At 36.4% G+C, this 23,290-nt stretch overlaps 1 protein-coding gene across 1 annotated transcript in view; it reads right to left on the bottom strand.

Moving 5' to 3' along the window:
* LOC148944715 (protein Wnt-4-like) overlaps positions 1 to 23,290 on the bottom strand; it is a 245,132-nt gene that overhangs the window by 134,011 nt on the left and 87,831 nt on the right. Inside the window, 1 exon segment of the mRNA XM_089100463.1 lies at positions 18,502 to 18,809. Within this exon segment, the coding sequence (XP_088956589.1) occupies positions 18,502 to 18,809 (308 nt within the window).

Below are 23,290 nucleotides of genomic sequence, written 5' to 3'. Positions count from 1 at the left end.
TAAAAATTAACCCTTACATACGTCCTGACGAGGATTGGCAGAGTATAAAAGCTTGGACCTGCTTGGAGTCTCAGCTCCGTCATAAGCTCCTTCCTCAGTCCCTCTCAACCATAGGGAAATTCTGCTTACTTGGCTTCATAGCGGCGTAATGGTGGACTTTTTAAGAGTTTTTTAAACAGCATTGCAAGTTAACCTTGAAGAGTGGCGCCCCTTGTGGGAATTATAGCCTAGTAAATGATATAGTATTTGCACCCGATTCTGATTAATGGATGATTCTTCTGGATTTTGTTTTGTTTCGGGGGGCTGTTTTGGGCTGAAAAACTTCTTCCTTTCTGATGGAGAACCTCTTTCCTTTCGTGATGGAGACTGGATTTGTTATTATTATTTTTCTTTTATGTTTTGTTTATCTATTATTATTTTTAATTCAGTTATTTATTTATTTGTCTATATTTTTTTCATATGTATAGGTTATAGTTTCTATTTTTGGTTTATTTATAATAGTTTTAATTCAATAGTTGAGGTTTATGTAAATAGTTGAGTTAATTGGTAAGTAGTTACGTGGACTTTCGCGCGATCGCAAACCTTCATAAGTTTTCTCCAGCGTGAAAGTGTTGTTTAATTTATTTATTTGTTTGTAAATGTGGATTAATAAAACTTATGAACTTTCTAAATTATCTATTATGGACTGCCTCCCCATAGTATTTGAATATTTGTTGGCATGAATATATAACGAGTAGGAGGTAGTAGGCTTGCGAATGCTTGTGCAAGATTTCAAATCTTTTTGATAGAACATAATCGCTAAGTGTAGAAAACCACATTGAGCCAAAGATAGGCTCAGCATTGCACAGAGCCTCCATTCATAATGGAGTTCCCAGGGACTTCTTGCTTTCTAGTTCTAAGCCGGTTTAAGCACTACGTCTTGACTTGAGAACATGTGTTAGTCCACATTCTGCATTGGTTTGGGACTAATGCTTTTCCTGAGGCCATAACAATCTTAACGACTTAATAGGAGGTTTTTAATAGGGAATGTTAATGCCAAAGTCTTTAGGAATAGGGATAGGGGGTATTCTAGGCTAGGCAAACTTGGTATAGGAAAAAAGATATTGACAATTATAGACTGCTGTAATTTTGTAGGTATAACAATATAGTCAAAACATAGTATTAACATAGTATTCCCATGATGCTTAGACGGCTAACCTTATTGATTATGTTACTGTAAACCAAAGACTTGCAGGATCGATACAAGTTACTTGAGAACATAGGAGGGTTGTTATCATGTTAAGTGAAAAGACTACCATCTTGTAGTGTCTTGGGTTAATCTAAAGCTGAATTTTAGGAAGGGTAACTAACCAGTTGCGGATCCAGGGGGCGAGGGGACGCACCCCCCCCCCCTAGCATAGTCTAAAGTAGTGTAATTTACTTAATTAACTCAAGTTTGCGTTAACTAAACGCAAGTTTATCGAATCAACCTATTTTGCGCCCCCCCTAAATTTTTTTATCTGATCAACCTATTTTGTGCCCCCCCCCCACAAAAAAAATCCTGGATCCGCCCCTGTAACTAACTACCTTCTGGGAAATTTATGAAGTTGTTATGTTCCCGGATGAGAATTTGAGAGAAAATTTCCAGGAACAGTTGAATGCTAAGCTGGAGAATGTAAAATATGGCAATGTAGAAGATGGGTGAATAAATAATAATAATAATAATAATAATTTATTATAAGCCAAAAAACAGGCCATACAGAACAGTATTCTTAATCACACTCCACAAGAAAAATAACATAAATATCAAGTTTCACTCATTGAGTCAACGCTTCATTTACATATTTACATAACTGCCTGATTGACCTTTTTACAGTCGTTTTCAGGATCCCCGGGCACACCCAGTTACCACCCGCAAAAAAATTTTCCCTTAATATAGAAAGTTGCTGGCACTCGGTGAGAATATGGGCGACATCCTCAATACCTAGGTTACATCTGGGGCAGGAATAATCCGCATTTGCATCTGGGGCCACCCTCTTTCTTTCAAATACTCTTTTTCTATTTTTTAGTGGCAGGCAATTCGCTCGGATCCGAAACCAAGTCCTCAATGTCTCCCCCAGTAATCCTAGTTTAAAATAATATTCAAATCCAAATATCTTTTTTACTTGGTAATAAAACTTAATTGTTTCTTTTTTTTTAACTGCGTGGTACAACATTTGGACTTCCTTGTATTTTTTTCTTAAAACAAAATTCCCCAAACACGACTCACCCTGATCTGAGGGTCCTAGCCCCTCATTCCAAATATATGATAATCCTAATCCATCTAAAACATTTTTTATTTGATACGGCCACGATCTTTTACGTTTTGACCGTAGCATCTCCACATAAGCTGCTTTTGCTAACCTATCTTCTGACAGACTTAGAACCTTTAGCCAGTACCGGATCATCTGTGCTAATCTACTCATTCTCAGCGAAAATATTCCTAGGTCACCTTTTATAGCCTGATTGTGGGTCGTTACGTGAAGACCAATTAATCTCTTAAAGTGTTGTAGCTGAATTGATTCCAATTGTGGTGCCGGGTCATCCCCCCAGAGTTCAGCTCCGTAATGGATAGTAGGTAAAACTTTAGAATTAAAAACATATTTATGCATTTTTAGATCTTTTATATTCGAAAGCCTTGAATTACATAAAATGGCAGCTGAAACCGCTTTCCCTCTCTTAATCATCTGTTTTACATGCTCTTTCCATCCTCCTTTTGCTGAAAGTGTTACTCCCAAATATTTAAAATTTTCGCTCTCTTTTACTTTTTCACCTTTATAATAAAATTCTACTTTTTGATCATCATTATTCACTCGAATTCCTCTAAAAACCACAATCTCAGTCTTTTTTCTTTCAACACTAGTTTCTTTCTATCTAAATATTCTTCTAATATGCTCAATAAGATTTGGAGCTCCTCTGGTGACTCGCCTATCAACACCGCGTCATCAGTAAAAAGCAACAGAGATAAAGTCAAGTTCCCTAGTGACACCGTCGGGGCCCATACCTTTTTAAAATGGTCAAAAATATCATTTATATACAACGTGAGCAACCTAGGCGAAATACTACTACCCTGTTTTACTCCTTTTCTAATTTCAAACGGTGACGATAATCCCTTCCCTAAAACTTTAACTATGCCAAATGTGTTTCTATACATATCAGCTAGTATCCTAACGAAAAGTCTTGGTAAGCCTACCTTTAACAGTTCTAAGCACAGGAAAATCCTATCAATACTGTCGAAGGCCTTTTCTAGATCTAAAAATGCAACGTACAACAATTTTCATAAATATTATGAAAATTGCTTGTGAAGTAGCAGATTGTGTCTTAAGGAGAAAAGTTAGAAACGCAGCTAGGAATATTAGTGAAAATGCTTTAAATTTTATAGAATTTAAACAGAAATTTATACAAACAGAAACTATTACGTATGTAAAGGGGGTTGTCCCGGTGTCCCCTCCTCATCACCTCGCTCTTTACGCTAAAGTGTCTTAGTACTTTTAAAAAAGCGTCTTATTGTTCCAATTACACGGCCCTTGCGTTTCAGGAGTCATAATTAAAGATTTGGGACAAAATTCAAACTTTAGTGTAAGGAGCGAGGTGTTGAGGAGGGGGCAACTCCTTTTATATACGTAATAATTTCTGTTTGTTTTAAGTTTTAATGTAGCTCTTTACTTTCAGTGGAAAAAACTTGTTTTTTTAAATTTAAAATCTGATCGTATTTTAAATAATGTCAGGAAATCTGGACCCACCTCCACGGAGAAAGCCCCTCACCACGGCAATATCCTCTAGATAATTCAATCCCGGGGAAAATTTACTCCGGACAATTACTCTTAACCACTCTGCGCGTATAATTGAGACGGAAAAGAGAAAGTCACACATATGAAAAGAGCTTTGTATAAGAATTCTGGCAAATTCCCCCAGTGTATAATTTCCCCTGACAAGTTCACTCCCTGGAAATTTTCCTCCCCATGGAAAATTCAACAATAAAAAACCCTCAGCAGAAAATTCCCTCCCCCCTCCACCCGAAAATGTGTGCCTACATTCCAATAACAAATACTATGTGCAAACTATTTTAACTTGGGCAAATTTTAACTATGGGCAAATTTTTTAACTTGGACCTTTCCCCTGGGACCATGGGCGCCCATAAGATGAATTCCAGGGGGGGGGCAAACCGCATGTCATTGGCACTTTTAATGCTACATAATAGAAATCTCAGAACAAAAAAACAGGCAGTATCATTAAGCAAGGGGAGGGGGGGGCGGGAGCCCCCCCTGCCTCCCCATATGGGCGCCCATGTCTGGGACTGTGGGGGGGAGGGCATTTTTTAATCAAAGGCATAGTTATTGGGCCTTTGAAATATGATGAACAAAATGGCTATCTCAAAATTTGATCGGAGGATTTTGGGAAAAAAGGGTGGGGCAGGGGGCTTAGTTGCCCTCCAATTTTTCGGTCACTTAAAAATGGCAGTAGAGCTTTTAATTTCCGTTCCAATGAGCCCTTTCCCGATATTCTACGACCACTGGGTCGATACGATCACCCCTGGGGAAAAATCAAACAAAAAACGAACAAATCAACATGCATCCCTGATCTTTCTTCTGGTAAATAATACAAAATTCCAGTTTTGCAGATAGGAGCTTGAACAATATACGGGGGGGGGGTCTCTGATACGCTGAATCTGATGGTGAAATTCTCATTGAGATCAATTGAATTTTAGGGGCTGTTTCCCCCTTTTTTCGAAAACCAGGGAAATTTTCTCAGGCTCGTAACCTTTGATGGGTAAAACTTAATGAAACTTACATATTTGAAATCAGCATAGAAATTCAATTCTTTTGATGCATCTACTGGTAACAAAATTCTGTTCTTCAAAGTTTCGGTTACTTTTTAACCGGATTGCTCTCTATTGACAGTTTGTTGCCATGAACTGTTTGATACCAGATAAATACAATAAAGTAAATACATGACAGTGGTCAAGTGCGGTTCTGAGACGAGGGCACTAAAAAAAAAAAAAAAAAAAACAGGAAGGGTCTATTATATATTTCCCAGATTTTCCTATGAATAAAAAAATAATAGTTGCGTTTTAATTAGATTTTTTTTATACATCCTATAAAATTAGAACATTTATCAAACGTGAATTTTATAGCTTACAAATCACTATTTTTTTTAGATATAAGTCACCTTAGTATCTAACTTAAAAATTTTGGTCAGAAGTTTATGGGTCATTTTGCTTTATAACAACTCTTGCCAAGAAAATTTCATAGTTTGATTAGTTGGCCAGTTAGAAAATTTGTAGACATGCTATACAATTCAACTGAAATTGCTTATTTTATTGCTCTGTTTCGCTTGGAGTATTGATGCATTTTAATGTATTTGCACTTTTGTATGCAAGTTATATTGTAGATTTTACTAGAATTTCATTATGTCTTTGGCTTTATTGTAAAATAACTTACATGAATTTCGACTTTTGATTGGACAGAAAAAGAGGCAGTTTAATTTTTCCTGGATAAGGGGTTGTTGTTCAAAACAAAAGAGTGCGTCAATGTACGAACCATGACTTTATACTTGTACGAGAAGGATCCTTTTTGGAAGTGTAACACTAGGCCATGTTGCTTTACCCCCACCCACCTCCCTAATGTGCAAATATATAGCCCAAATTTGTTCATAAACTATTATATTTTCATCCTATTTTGTTTTATTTCATTAGCATTAACCAAACTTCACTTCTCGCATGTGTCCTGGATTTTAGAATAGTACCCCTAAACTAATCAACACCCCCCACCTAATGTGCAAATATATAGCTCAAATTATACAAGTCCAATGCATTCTATCACCCGTCACCTGTCTTTTTTTTCTATGAAACTGATTTTCTGAGATCTAGCCTAAGCGTAATTCTTGAGTGTGTTTCGTTAAATTAATAATTACCAATATAAGTCTGAATGTACTGAAGCAAGAATTTTGTTATTACAGCGTGATTCAAACCCTGCTATTACCGAAGAAATAGACCCGTTTTTTCATGTCGCAGAAATATTTTTTTGACAAAAGATTTTGACAAAGAGTCTTTTTTATTATTATAAAATAGAGTAGGAATTTTTATAATTTGAGTAGGTTTTAATTTTTTTATTAGCTAGTAAAGAGGTTTACACATTACCCAAGTTAAATCATAGACTTTATTACTTTGTTTCATCTGGGGAATTGTTAAACTCAAACGCATTTTTCAAACGTACTTTTCTGATTAAAATATCTTAAGCCCAGATCTAGATATTTTGATAAGTTTTTATTTATTTATTACGAATTAGTTACTATATTTTTCTGTTTTAATTAGTTTTAGATATAAAAAGTTTTAGTAAAAAGTTTTAGATATGGTCTACAACTCAAATTGAATTGCCCGCATTGCCACTTTGTTAGGGGCATTGTTACATTTTAATACATTTGCACTGTATATAAGGTATCTGAAGTACTACTTATTGAAATGGTTTTACTTTATTCTGAAATAACTCAGAAATGTTATGTTTTTATTAGCCGGTGTGCAAAGAGGTTTAGAGATGCTCTATAACTCAATTTAAATTGCCCACCTAACTACTTAATTTCATCTGAGCCATTGTCGTAATTTAGTGCATTTGCACCATTGTAAACAAGATGTCTTAAATCCAACTCAACATTTTAATTTGACTTTTTTGTTTTATTACGGAATAGCTTTAACATTTTTATGGTTTGACTCGTTAGCCAGTAGACTTGATCTATAATTCAGCGTAAATTAACTACTTCACTGCTTTGTTTCATTTTGGCATTGTTATGTTTTAATATATTTATATATTCGCACATAAGTTATCTTGAAATTCAGCTTTTATTTTGTTTTGTCAGTTAATCACAAGGACACCAACTGGGTAGGGGGCAATTCGTCACCCTGTATTTTCTGCCATCTCTGTATTTAGAAAAATGCCTTTTTTGGTATTTTCATTGAAAAAAAAAACGTTTTTGATATTTACATAAAAAGCTGAAAAACAACAAAATTATCCCATGTAATTTATAAAATAAATCTCCTAAAATTTCAGGAATTTGGCGCTTCCGAGGGAATTGGACCCTTGAAATCAACAAAGAGGATTTAAAATTTCTCAAACAATCCATTTAAACTGCGAGTCTTGTTACTTTAATGTGTCTGGTGCGTTGATGGAGCTTTTTATGGTAATTTCAAACAGTTCGTGGTAACGAACTGTAAGTAAAGAGCGATCCGGCTCAATAGTAACCGAAAAAAAATGGAATTTTGATACCAATAGATACATCAAGAGAATGAGATTTTTATGCTGATTTCATATATATAAGTTTCATCAAGTTCTTACCCATCAAAAGTTACGAGCCGGAAAGAATTTTCCTTATTTTTGAAAAAAGGGTGAAACACCCCCTAAATCTGATAGAATCTTACTGAATTAAACCATCAGATTATGCGTAACAGAAAACCCTACTGTAGATGCTTCAAGGTCCTATTGGCAAAAAAGTGGAATTTTGTATTTTTTGCCAGAAGAAAGATCCCGGATGTGTGTGTTTTTTTCTTATTTCCAGGGGCTTATTCGAACGGAAATTAAAACTTCAAGTGCTCTTTTTAAGTGACCAAAAAAATTAAGGGCAACTTGGCCCCCTCCCACGCTCATTTTGTCCCGAAGTCAACCAATCAAAATTTTGACATTGGTTCAGCATAGCTATTTTGTTCAGCATAGTCGAAAATAATATAAATATGTCTTTGAGGATGACTTAATCCCCCACCGTTCCCGAGGAAAGGACTGCAAGTTATGAACTTTGCCCGATGTTTACATATAATATTGAATATTTGGCTGCATACAGACGTTTTCAGAAGGGATTTTTTCTGGTGATGGGGTGGGGTCAGAGGAGGGGTTACGCGGATCGATCTTTCCATGGGGGATGTTTCCTTGGAGGGAGGGACATATCTATGAAGAGGCTGCCCGATTTCCCAGCATTATTTAAAAAAACGATCATAAATTAAATAAAAAAACAAGTTTTTTAAACTGAAAGTAAGGAGCAAAATTAATACTTAAAAAGAACATAAATTATTACGTATATGAGGGGGTTTGACCCCTAGTCAATACCTCGCTCTTTACGCTAAAGTTTTTTCAGTACTTTCAAAAGAGTTATCTATTCTAATTAAACGGCCTTTGTGATTCAGGGATTTGTGATTCAAATAAAATTCAACCTTTAGCGTAAAGAGTGAGGACTTGACTAGGTGGAAAACCCCCTCATATACGTAATAATTTCTGTTTGTGTTAGGTTTTAATGTTGCTCCTTACTTTCAGTTTAAAAAACTTGTTTTTTTATTTAATCATAGGCAGCGCAATCGTGCTGCCTAAGTAAAGAAAGATGTTGGCACAATGTATTATCTAATTTTTTCTTCCTTTAGACCATAGAACTTCATATCGAAGGAGTTGTCGTAAAAACTTGAAAAAGGGCTCATTTGATTGGAAACTGAAATGGTTAGTACGCCTTATAATGGTCGAAAGTGAATGGAAGGCAACTAACACCCCTTCCACGCCCACCATTTCCCCAAACACATCCAATCAAAATTTCAGATAGCCATTTTGTTTAACGTAGTTGCTTTTCAGATAGAAATTATGTTTTTGAGGAGGACACTCAAAATATGAATAATCTTATATGCCCCTGGCGGCATATAAGGTTTTTATAGAAAACATTGTCGTAGAAACTTCAAAAAAGGCTCATTCGACTGGAAATTCAAAGGGCTAGTGCCTTTTTAATTGTCGAAAGTGATTGGAGGGCAACTAACCCCCTTCTCATGCCCACCTTTTCCCCAAAGACATCCAATCAAAATTTTGAGATAGTCATTTGGTTCACGTAGTTGAAAGTTCTGGAAAATAGGTCTTTGAGGAAGACAACCCCCCCCCCCCCCACAGCCCTCGGGGCAAGGGTTGTATGTTATATCCTTTGAGCATATAAGGTTTTTATAGAAAGCATTTTCGTAGAAACTTCAAAAAGGGCTTATTCGATTGCAAATTGAAATGGCTAGTGCCCTTTTTAATAGTCAAAAGTGTTGGAGGGCAACTAACACTTCTCCACGCCCACCATTTCCCTAAACATGTCCAGTAAAAATTTTGAGAGCCATTTTTTTCAACGCAGTTGAAAGGTCCGGAAATGATATCTTTGAGCAGGACACTCCCCCCAAAGTCTTTAGGACATGGGTTGCAAGTTATGCCCTGGTGGAATATAAGGTGTTTATAGTCAGTGTTGTCATAAAAAATTGAAAAAGGGGTCATTCGATTGGAAATTCAAAGGACTAGTGCCCTTTTTAATAGTTGAAAGTAATTGGAGGGCAACAAACCCCCTCTCACGTCCACTTTTCCCCAAAAAAATTGAATCAAAATTTTGAAATATCCATTTTCTTCAAGGTGTGTAAATGTTCGGGAAATTAGGTCTTTGAGTAGGATCACCCACTCAGAGCCCTCTAGGCAAGGGCTGTAAATTATGCCTTGGGGGCATATAAGGTTTTTATGGATAACGATGTTGTAGAAACTTCAAAAAGGGCTCATTCGAATCGAAATTAGAAGGGCTTGTGCCCTTTTTAATAGTCGCTCTTTAAAAAAGTCGCTTTTTAATAATCACTTTAAAAGTGATTTCAGGATAACTAACACCCCTCTCACACCCACCATTTCCCCAAACACAACCAATCAAAATTTTTAGATAGCCATTTTGTTCGACTTAGTTAACAAGTCCAGAAATTATGTTTTTGAGGATAACACTCCCCCCACAGCCCTGCGGGCAAGGGTTGTAAGTTATGCCCTGGGGGCATATAAGGTTTTTGTATAGAAAGTTCTGTCGTAGAAACTTCAAAAAGGGTTCATTCGATTGGAAATTGGATTGACTAGTACCATTTGTTACAGTTAAAAGTAATTAGAGAGCAACTAGCCCCCCACTCAGGCTCACCATTTCCCCAAAAATGTCCAATCAAATTTTTGAGACAGCAATTTTGTTCAACGTAGTTGAAAATTCTGGAAATTAGGTCTTTGAGGATGGCAGACCCCCCTCTGCCCTCAGGGCAAGGGTTGTAACTTATGCCCTGGGGGTTTATAAGGTTTTTATAGAAAGCATTGTAGTGGAAACTTCAAAATGGTTCATTCGATTGGAAATTGAAAGGGCTAGTGCCTTTTTTGATATTTGAAAGTGATTGGAGAGCAACTAACGCCCCTCTCACGCCCACCATATCTCCAAACACATCCAATCAAAATTTTGAGATAGACATTTTGTTCAACGTAGTTGATAGTTCTGGAAATTAGGTATTTGAGGATGACAACCCCCTCAGAGCCCTCAGGGCAAGGTTGTAAATTATGCCTTGGGGGCATATAAGGTTTTTATGGATAACGATGTTGTAGAAACTTCAAAAAGGGCTCATTCGAATCGAAATTAGAAGGGCTTGTGCCCTTTTTAATAGTCACTCTTTAAAAAGTCGTTTTTTAATAATCACTTTAAAAGTCATTGGAGGATAACTAACACCCCTCTCACACTCACCATTTCCCCGAAACACTTCCATTCAAAATTTTTAGATAGCCATTTTGTTCGACGTAGTTAAAAAGTCCAGAAATTATGTTTTTGAGGTTAACACTCCCCCAACAACCCTCAGGGCAAGGATTGTAAGTTATGCCCTGTGGCCATATAAGGTTTTTGTATAGAAAGCGTTGTAGTAGAAAATTCAAAAAGGATTTATTCTATTACAAATTGAAAGGGATTGTGCTCTTTTTAATAGTCGAAAGTGATTGGATAGCAAATAACCCCCCTCTCACCCCTACCATTTCCCCAAAAATGTCCAATCATATTTTTGAGATAGTAATTTTCTTCAAAGTAATCGGATGGTCTGTAAATTAGGTCTTTGAGGATGACAACCCCCCCCCCCCCTGCCCTCTGGGCACGGGATGTAACTTATGCCCTGGGGGCATATAACGTTTTTATAGAAAGCATTGTAGTAGAAACTTCAAAAGGGTTCACTCGATTGGAAATTGAAAGGGCTATTGCCTTTTTTAATATTTGAAAGTGATTGGAGAGCAACTAAAGCCCCTCTCACGCCCACCATATCCCCAAACACATCCAATCAAAATTTTGAGATAGACATTTTATTCAAAGTAGTTGAAAGTTCTGAAAATTTGGTCTTTGAGGATGACAACCCCCTCACAGCGCTCAGGGCAAGGGTTTTAATTTATGCCCTGGGGGAATATAAGATGTTTATAGAAAGCGTTGTCGTAGAAACTCAAAAAGAGCTCATTGGATTTGAAATTGAAAGGGCTATTGCCCTTTTTAATAGTCAAAAGTGATTGGAAGGCTTGACATTTTTATACTAAAGAGTGATGTGGGTACAATGTATTATTATTATTGTTTTTTTTTTTTTTTTTTTTTTTTTTTTTTTTTTTAGACTAGGGGACTTCGTATCGAAGGAGTTGTCGTAGAAACTTCGAAAAGGGTTCATTCGATTCAAATAGAAAGGGCCAGTGCCCTTTTTAATAGTTGAAAATGATTGGAGGGCAACTAATCCCCCTCCCAAGCCCACCCTCCCATTTTCCCATTATATTTAAAAACTAAATGTTGCCTTAAGATTAAATCAAAATGCACTGTGTTAATGCTAATTCCCAATAAAGCATCTCAGCAGTATCCCAAGAACGACTGAGCGTATTATGTTCAAACTTTCGGGGCTACTTCTGCTTTTAAAATTGAACCAAATCAAAATGGTGTAAGTGTATCCAAGCTATCAAAGAAAGTAAACAGATTTTTTTGCGAATGGTATCAAGTTTCTATTTCAGGTCAACTAGAGGATTCTACAGGCCCAAGGCCCCAGGCCAGAACATAATTTTCACTTTACTGAAAAAAATACAAATGAATGTGCATTGTCACTTAATATACATATACTGATATTTATTAATCAAAATGTTAATATTACTTGATTTATTAAAGTTATAAAAGTAAAAACATTTGTATTTTTTTTCAGTAAAGTGCAAATTATGTTCTGTCCTTGGGAAGGCACAGGGGTTTTGAGCCCTATTCCTGTTAATTTCAGCTCGTTTTAAGTTTGACTCGGTTATTTATTGTAATTTCTGTTCGTTTTGGGTTTCATTTATCTATCAATGCTGACTTGTGGTAGCTTCACGCTTGGTACACTATTTGATTTTATTTTTGCTCGTTTTTGGTTTAATGGAGTTTTTTACTTTTCTTTGAAAAATGCATTTTGTGGAAAAATTTTTTTTATTTAATTTTAAGTACAAGGCTCAGAAAGAAGAGACAAATTGCAAGAATGAGAATAAAAAAATCTGTGAAGTGAGCGGGTTTTAATGAGGTGTATCTCTAGGGTTTGTTAGAATCAAGCGATAGGTGAGGGGTTATTCAGGGGAGGGGCTAGGGGTATTGACCCTTCCCCTCCCGAATTTTTTTCCGATCGGTAGAAACATAATAAAAATGTATAAAAGCCCATTTTATAAATTTTTAATTTTTGTATCCCCTTCCCCCCGAAAAAAAAATCCCACCTCTGAACAAAATCCTGGATACGTCCCTGGTTTGCATCATAGCTTATTTGATTTTGATTTTGAGTGTATTAGCATTGTACAAGTTTGGGATGTGAACATAAATTTATTTTGAGAACCAGGGGCAGGGAGGAGTTGTTAAATGCATACAAACAGAAAAATAAGAATTATAGGAAAGACTTAACAAATTATCAAAACATGAATGTTTTGGAGAAAGGGAAGTCCGAGCCAGGGTCTAAATGTAGCCTATACCCATCCTCATTTTTCTTTCTCAAAAACTTCAAAAGGATTCCAAGTCGTTCACTTTTTACAAACTCATGCTATTTAAAGTTATTTAAAACTTAAAGTCAATCAAATCCCTAATTTTCTCATAAAAGTACTGTAGCTTTTTGACTGCTTAATATAACCCATAATTTAACGGTTAGTTTCTAATAACTGACTAGCCAGAAATTGAAATGCTCAACATCGTCCTTCCCGTCCAGCAATTTTAGCTCAGGTACAGCATATCAGGTGAGTTTACCAGCAAGGTAGGCTCCATGAACATAAACAAACTTATTTTTTTTTCTGCATGTAACATGATTGCATTGTCTAGGACAACATTGCCATTGACCTTTTTATACGCTTTTATTTAACTTCATTTCTTTAGAAGATCAAATTGTCAAAGATTAAATCTTCCGAACTTCAGAAAACCATTTAATGGCCTCTGAAATTCCTCTTATACAAGTAGTGACGGTTGTTGGTTCTTTGATGGCGTGGTAGGCGTGGATTTTGCTTGCAGTTTTTAAGCGAGGATTTGTTAGGAACAAGGTATGATTACTACTACTGCTACTACTACTACTACTGACAACTCATTACAGTGCTAAACTGTCTGAGACCGACACAGCTGCTCATGCTCTTCCTCCATCTCAACCCTTTTCTTCCGTGTTTCGGAGTGCCCACGTTGCAAAAGTCTACTTGACCACTGTCATCACTATGGCTTCCAATATTCCAATATCAGGGACTTGCCTCCATGTGCTTTTAAACTTATTTCAACTGTGGAAAAATACCCTGGACCTTGGCTGTTGTATTTTTAACATCTTTATTGCATCCGCCATCTTTACTAATAATACTAATTAGGTAAGTGAAGCTGCCCACTTGATTGATCTTTTCATTATCAAAGATCACCTTGAGATCACAACTTATTCCTAGTCCTCAGCATTATCCAAGTCTAGGAGAGTTTTTATTCCTAATTTTATTCCACGCTCTCCCATAGCCTTTACTGGGTTATTTAGAACCAAGTCCATCAAAATGTTCCATATGAATAAGGGTAGATTATAACCCTGCTTAACTCCTGATTCAGTTCGAACAGTCACAAGTAATCATAGTTGCAGCCGTAAGAAGTCGCAGTTCCAGTCATAGTAGTAGAAGCAATAGTGGTGGTGAAAGTTTCAATATAATGCCCTTAACCGTTGCTAAGATATAGCAGATAAGCACTGTAAACAGTCTGGAGTAACACAGTGTCTTTTGATTTAGTCTAACATTCCCCTCAACAGCCCCTAAAGTTTCAATTTGTAAAACTCCGAGCCATTTCTGATACACCCGGTACCAAACTGACCCCCCCCCCCCCTTTCCCAACGGTAAATCCTGTATGTAAACAATGGTCAGATTAAAGAATTTGACGATTTTGGACAAAATTGCTGCTTCATTATTTTTATTAATATTAAGGGGCTGGGCATCTAAAAAGAACTAGAGAACTCTTACCCTGCAAGTACTTTTCAACATGCACTGAAAGTTTCAATTTGACAACCTCATCCGGTCCAGGGATATTGCTGGAGTGGCCTATTGACAACAAGCATGCACATAGCTAGTTTTGATTTTTTAACATCCTTCTCCCCTTTCCCTGGAAATCTAACAGTTCGTGGTAACGAACTGTAAGTAAGGAGCGACCCGGCTCAATGGTAACCGAAACTCTAGAAAACGGGTTTTTGATACCAATAGATATATCAAAAGAATCAGATTTCGATGCTGATTTCAAATATATAGCTTTCATCAAGTTAAGCGCCTGAGAACCCAATCAAAAGTTAAGCGCCTGAGAAAATTTGGCTGATTTTCAAAAAAGAGGGAAAGACCCTCTAAAATCTATACAACCATAATAAAAATCACACCATCATATTCAGAGTATCAGAAACCCTAACGTAGATGTTTCGAGGTAGAGGTTTCAAGCTCCTATCTGCGAAAATGTGGACTTTCCCATTTTTTTGCCAGAAGAAATGTCACGGATGCGTTGTTATTTGTTTGTTTTTTTTTTTCCCAGGGGTGATCATATCGACCCAGTAGTCCTAGAATATCGTGGGAGGGCTCATTGGAACCGAAATTAAAAGTTCTAGTGCCCTTTTTAAGTGACCAAAAAAAATGGAGGGCAACTAGGCCCCCTCCCACGCTTATTTTTTTCCCAGAGTTACCCGAACAAAATTTTGAGATAGCCATTTTGTTCAGCATGGTCGAAAATATGATAAATATGTCTTTTAGAATGACTTAATCCCCCGAAGTTCCCAGAGGGAGGGCTAAAACTTATGAACTTTACCCAATGTTAACATATAGTATTGGTTATTGGGAAGTATACAGAAGTTTTCAGGAGGTTTTTTTTGTGGTTGTGGGTGGGATGGGTGGGTCGGTGGGTCTGGGGGAGGATCGGTTCATGCCGGAAGTTTCCAGGGGGGACGGGAATGTGCCAGGAAGGGGGCACCGGACTTGCCAGCATTATTTATTGATTATTGGGAAGTATACAACAATTTTCAGGAAGGATTTTTTCTGGATGAGGGGCTAGAGGAAGGGGTTACTCTGGAGAGTATTTCAATGGAGGATATATCTTTAGGGTAAGGGACATTTCTATGAAGGGGGCGCCGGACTTTCAAGCATTATTTAAAAAACGATATGAAATTAAATAAAAAAAAACAAGTTTTTTCAACTGAAATGTAAGAAGGAATATTAGAACTTAAAACGAACAGAAATTATAACGTATGCGAGGGGGTTCTCCCCCAAGTCAATACCTCGCTCTTTACGCTACAGTTTTTTTTTAGTGCTTTCAAAAGAGCTATCTATTATAATTAAAAGGCCTTTGTGATTCAGGGGTTTGTGAATCAAAATTTTTTTTTACTTTTAACGTAAAGAGCGTGGTATTGACTAAGGGGAGAACCCCTTCATATACGTAATAACATATACGTAATAAAAAAAACAATAAAAAAACAAGCGATACGGCTCAATAGTAATCGAAACTTTTAAAAACGGAATTTTGATGTCAATAAATGTATCAAAAGAATAAGTTTATAATGCTGATCCTAAATATATAAATTTTATTAAGTTTAGTATTACTCATCAAAGGCTACGAGCCTGAGAAAATTTACTCGATTTTTTAAAGAGGGGGGAAACATCCCCTACAAGTGAAAGAATTTTAATGAAAATCACACCGTCAGATTCAGCGTATCAGAAAACCCTATTACATAGGTTTCAAGCTCATATCTGCAAAAATCTGCAACTTTGTATTTTTTGCCAGAAGAAAAATATACGAATATAGAAGTTAGTTACGTAAGTTAAATTGTAAAGACATCCATTTAGCAAAAGAAAAGTAAAATTTTTATGCAAATAAAAGCTGCATTAACTAAAAAACGATCAGAAATTAAATAAAACAAAAAAATTTTTTTAAACTGAAAGTAAGGAGCGACATTAAAACTTAAAACGAACAAAAATTATACCCTATATGAAAGGGGCTGTCCCCTCCTCAAGGCCTCGCTCTTTACGCAAAAGTTTGACTCTGCCACACAACTTTATTTTTTAAAACAATAAAAAACTTTAAAGTAAAGAGCGAGGCGTTGAGGAGGGGACAGCCCCTTTCATATACGGAATAATTTCTGTTCGTTTTAAGTTTTAATGTCGCTCCTTACTTTCAGTTTAAAAAACTTGTTTTTTTTATTTAATCACAAGTAGAGGCAGTCGTAGTCGCAATGTGTCACAGTCGAAAGTGGTCACAGTTAGTTGGAATCACTGGAGCCATAGATCTTTTGACTGTTTTGAACAAAATAGTGTCTTTTTAGTACAGGGGAGGGGCCTCTAAACAGGGCAGATAGGATGGGGCCTGATTTCCTCCGATTACTTTCGAGCCTCCCTGAAAATGCCCTGAGAGTTTCAGCTTAATACCCTTAGTTGTCCTGGAGATATTGCTGATACGCCCTTTTGACAACTAGTATGCACACAGTGTTTCGATTTTGTTCAATATCCCCCTCAACATTTCCAGAAAGTAGTTGCAAGTAGAAGTAGTCGCATGTGCCAGTATTTGCAGTTACAACCTCGAGTAGTTACAGTTGCAAGCATTTGTACTTGAAGGCGCAAGAAGTAACAGTTGCAACTAGTCACCGTCGCAATTGATCTTAGTCACGGAAATAGTCGCAGGTAATTGTGATTATAGTCACAGTATCACTTGCAGTAATAGTGACCCTAAAAGCTTCAAGTTATTACCCTCACCCGTTCCTAAGATATTTCAGATGCACCTTTATGATACCCTGGATAGACATAGTGTCTTTTGAATTAATTTATCATACTCCTGAATATTCCCAAATTTCCACCTCAATATGCTTAGCGTTTTGGGTAACACCCAGGATCAATTATTTCCCCCCCCCCCCATCTTCCAATGACAAATCCTGCATGTAAAAAAGGTGCAAATTGCAAAATTTACAGTCCTTACCCTAAGGGGCTTTGGGGGGCATGGCAACCCCGGGGACACATTTATTAGATCTTTTGACCATTCTGAAAATAGCTGTCAGTGTTGAGAGGGGCATCTCAAATAGTCGGGGCCTGGTTTTCCTCCAATCAATCTTCAAAACCCCAGAAAATGCCCTTAAAGTTTCAACTTCATGCCCTTAGCTGTTTCTTATATATTGCTGATGTGCTTTTTTAATAACTTCCTTACATATAGTGTGTCTTTATTTTGTTAAACACCAACCTCGACATTTTCTGTCAGTTTCATTTTAACACCCTAGGCCTTTTTGGAGGCCCACGATTAACCAAGCCTCCTTTCCCCAAGAACGAGCCATATGCAATCAATGGGCAGCTTGTATAGCTTACAACTCTTGCCTTAGGGGCTGTGGGGTTATGAAATTCTTGGAGGAATAGTTATTTGACCTTTATACTATTTTGACATCGAGGGCTTCTTCAAAATTTTGATCTAATTTCATTTTTGGGGGACAGCTAAAAAGGGCATCAAAAAGGGGCTGGTGGCCCTCCAACCGTTTTTCAGTACCCTTAACATACCCTAAATGTTTAAACTTACTACCCTCAGCTGCTCTTAAGATATTGCAGATACACCTTCTCGATTAATTGGATGCATAGTGTCTTTTGATTCAAATCAACATACCCCTCAATATTGCCCTACATTTCACCTCCAGGGGAAATTTCAATGGAGGGGGATTTCCCGGCTTAATTGAATAAGTTCAGAACAAGTTTTGTCAACTAAAAGTAAGGAGCAACGTTACACCGAACAGAAGTTATTCCGTATATGAAGGAGGCTGCCCTTTCCGGGAGCAAGGAAGGGGCAGCCTCCCCGTCGTACACTAAAGTATACGTTTTGTTGTAATTCTTTAAGAAAGGCCACTTAAACACAAGTTCTGTTGAATATAAATGACAATTATTTTTAGAGAACTTTAAGACTGTAGCACAAAGAGCGAGGTTGAGCAAGGGGGCAGCCACCCTTATATACGGAAAAATTGGTTTTAAGTGTTAATGTTGCATCTCACTTTCAGTTGATTTTATTTTTAATCTTATAAAAGAGTCATGCTTCTGGTAAGAACACATTATCTTTTAAGCTGATTTTGAATTCAATAAATATCAGTTTTTGGCACCACTCCAATTTGAATTAGCTTAATCAAATAGTTCAAATGGAAATTATTTATCACAACTATATTTTTCAATTTATAGCTAGGTTTTAATTAAAAGAAAATCAAACCTCTTTCTATAGTATTTTCGAATATTCTTTTGTCCTCTATGGCAGTACAGTTCCATCTTTCATTCCTGAACTGATATTGACACTGATGAATAGCCTTTCTAGCTCCATGTGATACAGATTGGATTGCATTAGGGTGAGTTTGGCAAACCTCAATTTGCCGAGATACAAGTCCCGGTAGCGCAGCACAAACGGAGTGGGCGTATGACACAGAAATATCAGACTGGTGTTGATCAGCAACTGATTCTGGAGAGCTTCCCATTCCCATATCTTGGTCAATAAGTGGGGATACACCAGCTACTCCAAGGTACCTAAAATTGACATTTATAATAAGACAGTTCTTTCCTTTGTGGGACTTATGCCCTACAGTTTTCGGACACAAGCGCAATTTGTCCCCAATTGGGAATGAGGTAGATGGGGCGATTACGGAACATATTTTAATTCACTGCTGGCTTCCTTGTAACGGAAGACTATGGTAGTTTGGGAAAGTCAAACTTTAATTTCTGGACATTTTGAAGTTGACATATAGAGGCATTTTTGCTTATATTTGGAAATTTCTAAATAGTATACAATAACCCACGTGTGTGTCTTTGAACATTGTTTCGTTTTTTCTTAAGTTTGTTTTATGTAGTTTTATTTTCTTATTTTCACTGGTATTTGGTTTCCTTTTGTTTAGTTTACTTGGTCTTCTTGGTATGGCTTCTTCTTCTTCTTTTTCAGGTTGTTATGGTGACGCTTTCGCATAATATCATCACCGAAAATCAAATTCAGGACCCTGCAATGGATTGCTTTGATATGGCTTTATAGGGCTTAGTAATCTATCTATCTATGCCCAAAAGGAATAGCATTTTGTTTTTTAAGGAAATTACGCTGCAAAGCCTTTAGACACAAGATACAAATGATTAAAGAAGATGTTAGAATTCTGGTTTGATAAGTGGTAAAGCCGCAAAAAACTCAAGTTTTTTTATCATTGCCATAGCCTTTTATTTCTAAGCTTAAATTCAGTGAAATTAAAAAACTTTCCATCCTTTACCAGTGCGGAAGCATTGTCCATTCCCACCAGAAAAAATGTCAAGCCATTGCTTTATTAACTATAGCCTTGTAGGGAATGTAACATTAAATATGGTGTTTTGAGCAAGAAAAAAGAATAATAGAGGTATTTAGTAATATTGTCAATTTTACCAGTTGATATAGTAGAACAAACTTATTTAAATAGATAGATATAGATAGATACGTAACTCAAATCGTTTTAGTGAATACCTTGAATTTGAGTTTTAACTGTTGAGTTTTAATGTTCATAAAGCTCACACCTAAAGCTAAATTGAGGAGTATTTTACTCTGGTAATCCCTCCCTTTTTGCCCACAAATTTGTTATTTAAAACCACCGCAAAACCACCGCTTTCCCACCGCAAAATTGTGGGCTATTGCGTTTCAAAGGAAAAATGTTGTAGAGGAAATATTTGTTTGGTCCAAGGGAGAGTAAAAAAGGATTCCAAAGGATAAGAAAATAAGAAGCGGTGTCAATGTACTAGTATTAAGACAGTGGCGGGGGGGGGGGACAAACACATTTTTCAAGTCTACAGGAGTAACATTTGTCGTTTTTTTTTAATTTTTCAATGGAAACAAAATCTTTTTTTACGAGAATAGCCCCAAAATAATATTTACCAAAACCTAGGGGGAAGGGGCAAGAAAATTAAGGTGACATATGCCCCCCCCCCCCAAATTCACACCCCTGCCTATATATGATGAATAATCTCAAATCTGATTTCTGTAGGTACCATTTCCGGGCTTTCGAATGGTGTTAAAGGAGAAATTGGATTTTTAACACAGTTTCACCAGAAATTAGAGATAAACTTCATGGTTTCAGTAACTTCTAAGGCATCGTCTAGGAAAAAATGGTCTTATTTTTCGCTTTATGAACTTAATTGCACTAAAGAAGTCCTATTTGCTGCTGCTTTTTCCTATTTTTCCTTTTGTCCTATTTTCAGTTTTAGGTTTCCTTCAAAGTAAAACCATTTCTTTAATTGCTCTTTGCAGGCAAAGTTAGCAAAGTAATATCAAAATAAGTGAAATAAATTTTGCACCTATTAAGGCCGGATTCAGCAGTCTTTCTTAATAATTTGTGGAAAAGTCAAACTTAAGCGCAAAGAGTGAGGGTTGAGGGAGAACTTCCCCCCTCATGCACGGTCCACGGTACTCACACAATTCATTGGTATATTTCATTAGGATTAAACTAACTTCTCGAGTGTATTTTGAGTAATACAGGAGTACCGAATCCCCTGCCCTCTTGAATAGCTTCCTCTATTAATGGGTTGTTACAATTTACCAAATAATATTTTTCGAATTTAATTTGCATTTTTTTATTACTGGAAAATAATTGAAAATACGCTGAAAACATACAAAAACAGGAACGTCTATTTTAAATATAAGTTAAAAAAAAATTTCTAGTATAAAATCAAGTTAGTATCATAATTTTATAACTAATATTTGATCTGTAACTAATGAATATATTAATATAGGTATAGTCGTTTTGGTGAAATTTATAACTCACCTGTGATAATTAAAAGTGTGATCTATGCCATTTGGTCGAAAATAAGTTATGTATGTGCCGTGGGTAAAACTCAGAGCGAGGAATCGAATGGTACAGTCAGAATTGTTTTATATTGTACCGTTCCGAAACTAAAAAAGAAACATCCGCCAGTTTTATCACAAGAATATTATCTTATCAAGCTATAGCATGGGGACCAAAGGAATAATTTTAATTTCGCTTGGAATATTAAAATGTAATTTATTCTACTGAAAAGAGCATAAGAAGTTGTTTTAGAATATGTTCTCTTTATCTCCAGTAGCCTCATCCTTCAGAGTGACCAGAGCCGACAATTTTTTTTCTGTTTTTTGGCTCTCCTATAAAGTTACAAAAATGGCGCAAGTCGCACTTTTAATTATCATTGCCAAATAGTAGACTATTCGGCAATAATATTGCCGAATATATAATTGACGAAATTGACGAAATATTGACGAAATATAATTGACGAAATATTGCCGAATATTTTATAATTGACGAAAATTACATACTTCAGAGGTAAAACAAAACATATTGCCGCTCATTTCAACATATTTGTTCCGAAACTTGGTACTTACGTATTATAGCGACCACACTCAAGAAGTGAAGTTAGGTTAATCATAATAAAATATGCCAAAATGTGATGAAAATATAATATTTTATTAACAAAATTATGGAAACTACAACAGAGAATTTTGGAAAGCAGGCCGCGCAGAACGCGTTACATTAACTGCAGAGTGATTTATCGCACTCAGGCTAATCTAAATATCTCCGAGTGCACTCAGAGAAACCGGTTTTACAACAGATCAAGAACAACAGTGACCTTGAACAAACTTTTCAGATGGTTTTAGCAAGGTCTGGGAATCACAAAACTTTTCTGCAACTATCCTTAATCTTTTGATTGCACCCGAAATGGATAAATCGCAATGAATTTTAGTTGAAGTAAAGTTATTTTAATTTCTTTTTAAACATAGTTGAAGGAACAAATGCTAATACAAAGTAGATAATTTAGCCATAAACTTTTTGAGGAAAGCTTCCGGTTTCATTTATGTGTAATAAGTGTAACGGATTTATGCGGTATTGCTAATACTATAATAACTATGATTTCCATGTCCGTGAGAATCCTAACCAGATAGGCGACAAAGTTAGTCTTGTCAATTGCTTTTCCTTTCTTTATCAAATCAAACGCTGATTACATTTAAGTTAATAATTACTATCAATTACCATTTGCAGTTTTTTTTTTAAGAATAATAGGCTGATTATTATTAGTAATTTTCTATATACATCTTTGCTATAAGCTAGCTTAACTGTCCCATTCTTAGACACGTGTCAAAGAAGGATGGGGGGACCAACACACCTTGCATACGTGCCTAATGATGTCTCAAGATTCTTTATTGCCAAGCCCATAACCAGGATTTTTCTTCGGGGAGGGGGAGGATTATTTTTGTTCCAGGGGGGGGGGGTATAACAAAACTTTAAAAAATTTTAAAAAAATATTAATACTCATTTTTTACGTTTTAAGAGTCTGAAAATTTTTCTTATTGGTGGGGAGGGCGTTTCAAAGCCAGCACCCCCCCCCCCCTTGATACGGCCTTGACTATTGCTATTAATTAGTAATCGCTATTAACTGGTGTAAATGCTTTATTTCGTCAATAGGTGGTCTCCAGGGACGCACGCAAGAGAGGCTGTGCTTTGATCTTAAAGACCCCCCCTCTCCCTGCTTGTGTGTATGACCTTCGCAAGACGTATTACTGCTATAAATTTAATATTTCTCAAAACTAGTTAAATCTAAAACTGACTCTGTTCTAAACTGATTCTAAAAACTGGTTCTGTTCTATTATTAGGTGATCATCAGGTACATACTCAGGAGGAGGAGTTGGTCCCGGAGGCACCCACCTCCTACGCACAAACCTGAAAGTGCATAAAGATCGTAACTATTTTTCCGATGTTTCCGTATAGTTTGTATTTACTGTGATAGTACCCAAAATACCGTTGTTGAGCGAATGAAATCAGTCGCGTCAACAGGGAGGGGGGCTGCATCCACAAAATTTTTGAAACCGCAATTTTCACAAAACGATGAATTTGCCCCCTTAGATATCGACTAACGTATTTTGCCTCCATCCCTTCTAAATTTACGTGAATTGACACCAATGAACAGTGACGTAATTTCGTCAAAATCCTGGGTGGTGGGGGGGGGGGGTATTTGTAGGGAATTTTCCCAAATCAAGT

The sequence above is a fragment of the Artemia sp. Qi Xiang Cuo genome, chromosome 14 (assembly GCF_049724085.1).
Source record: "Artemia sp. Qi Xiang Cuo chromosome 14, ASM4972408v1, whole genome shotgun sequence".
NCBI lineage: Eukaryota > Metazoa > Arthropoda > Branchiopoda > Anostraca > Artemiidae > Artemia > Artemia sp. Qi Xiang Cuo.
Note: the sequence above shows the minus strand (reverse complement) of the source record. Positions and strands in the feature narration are given on the sequence as shown.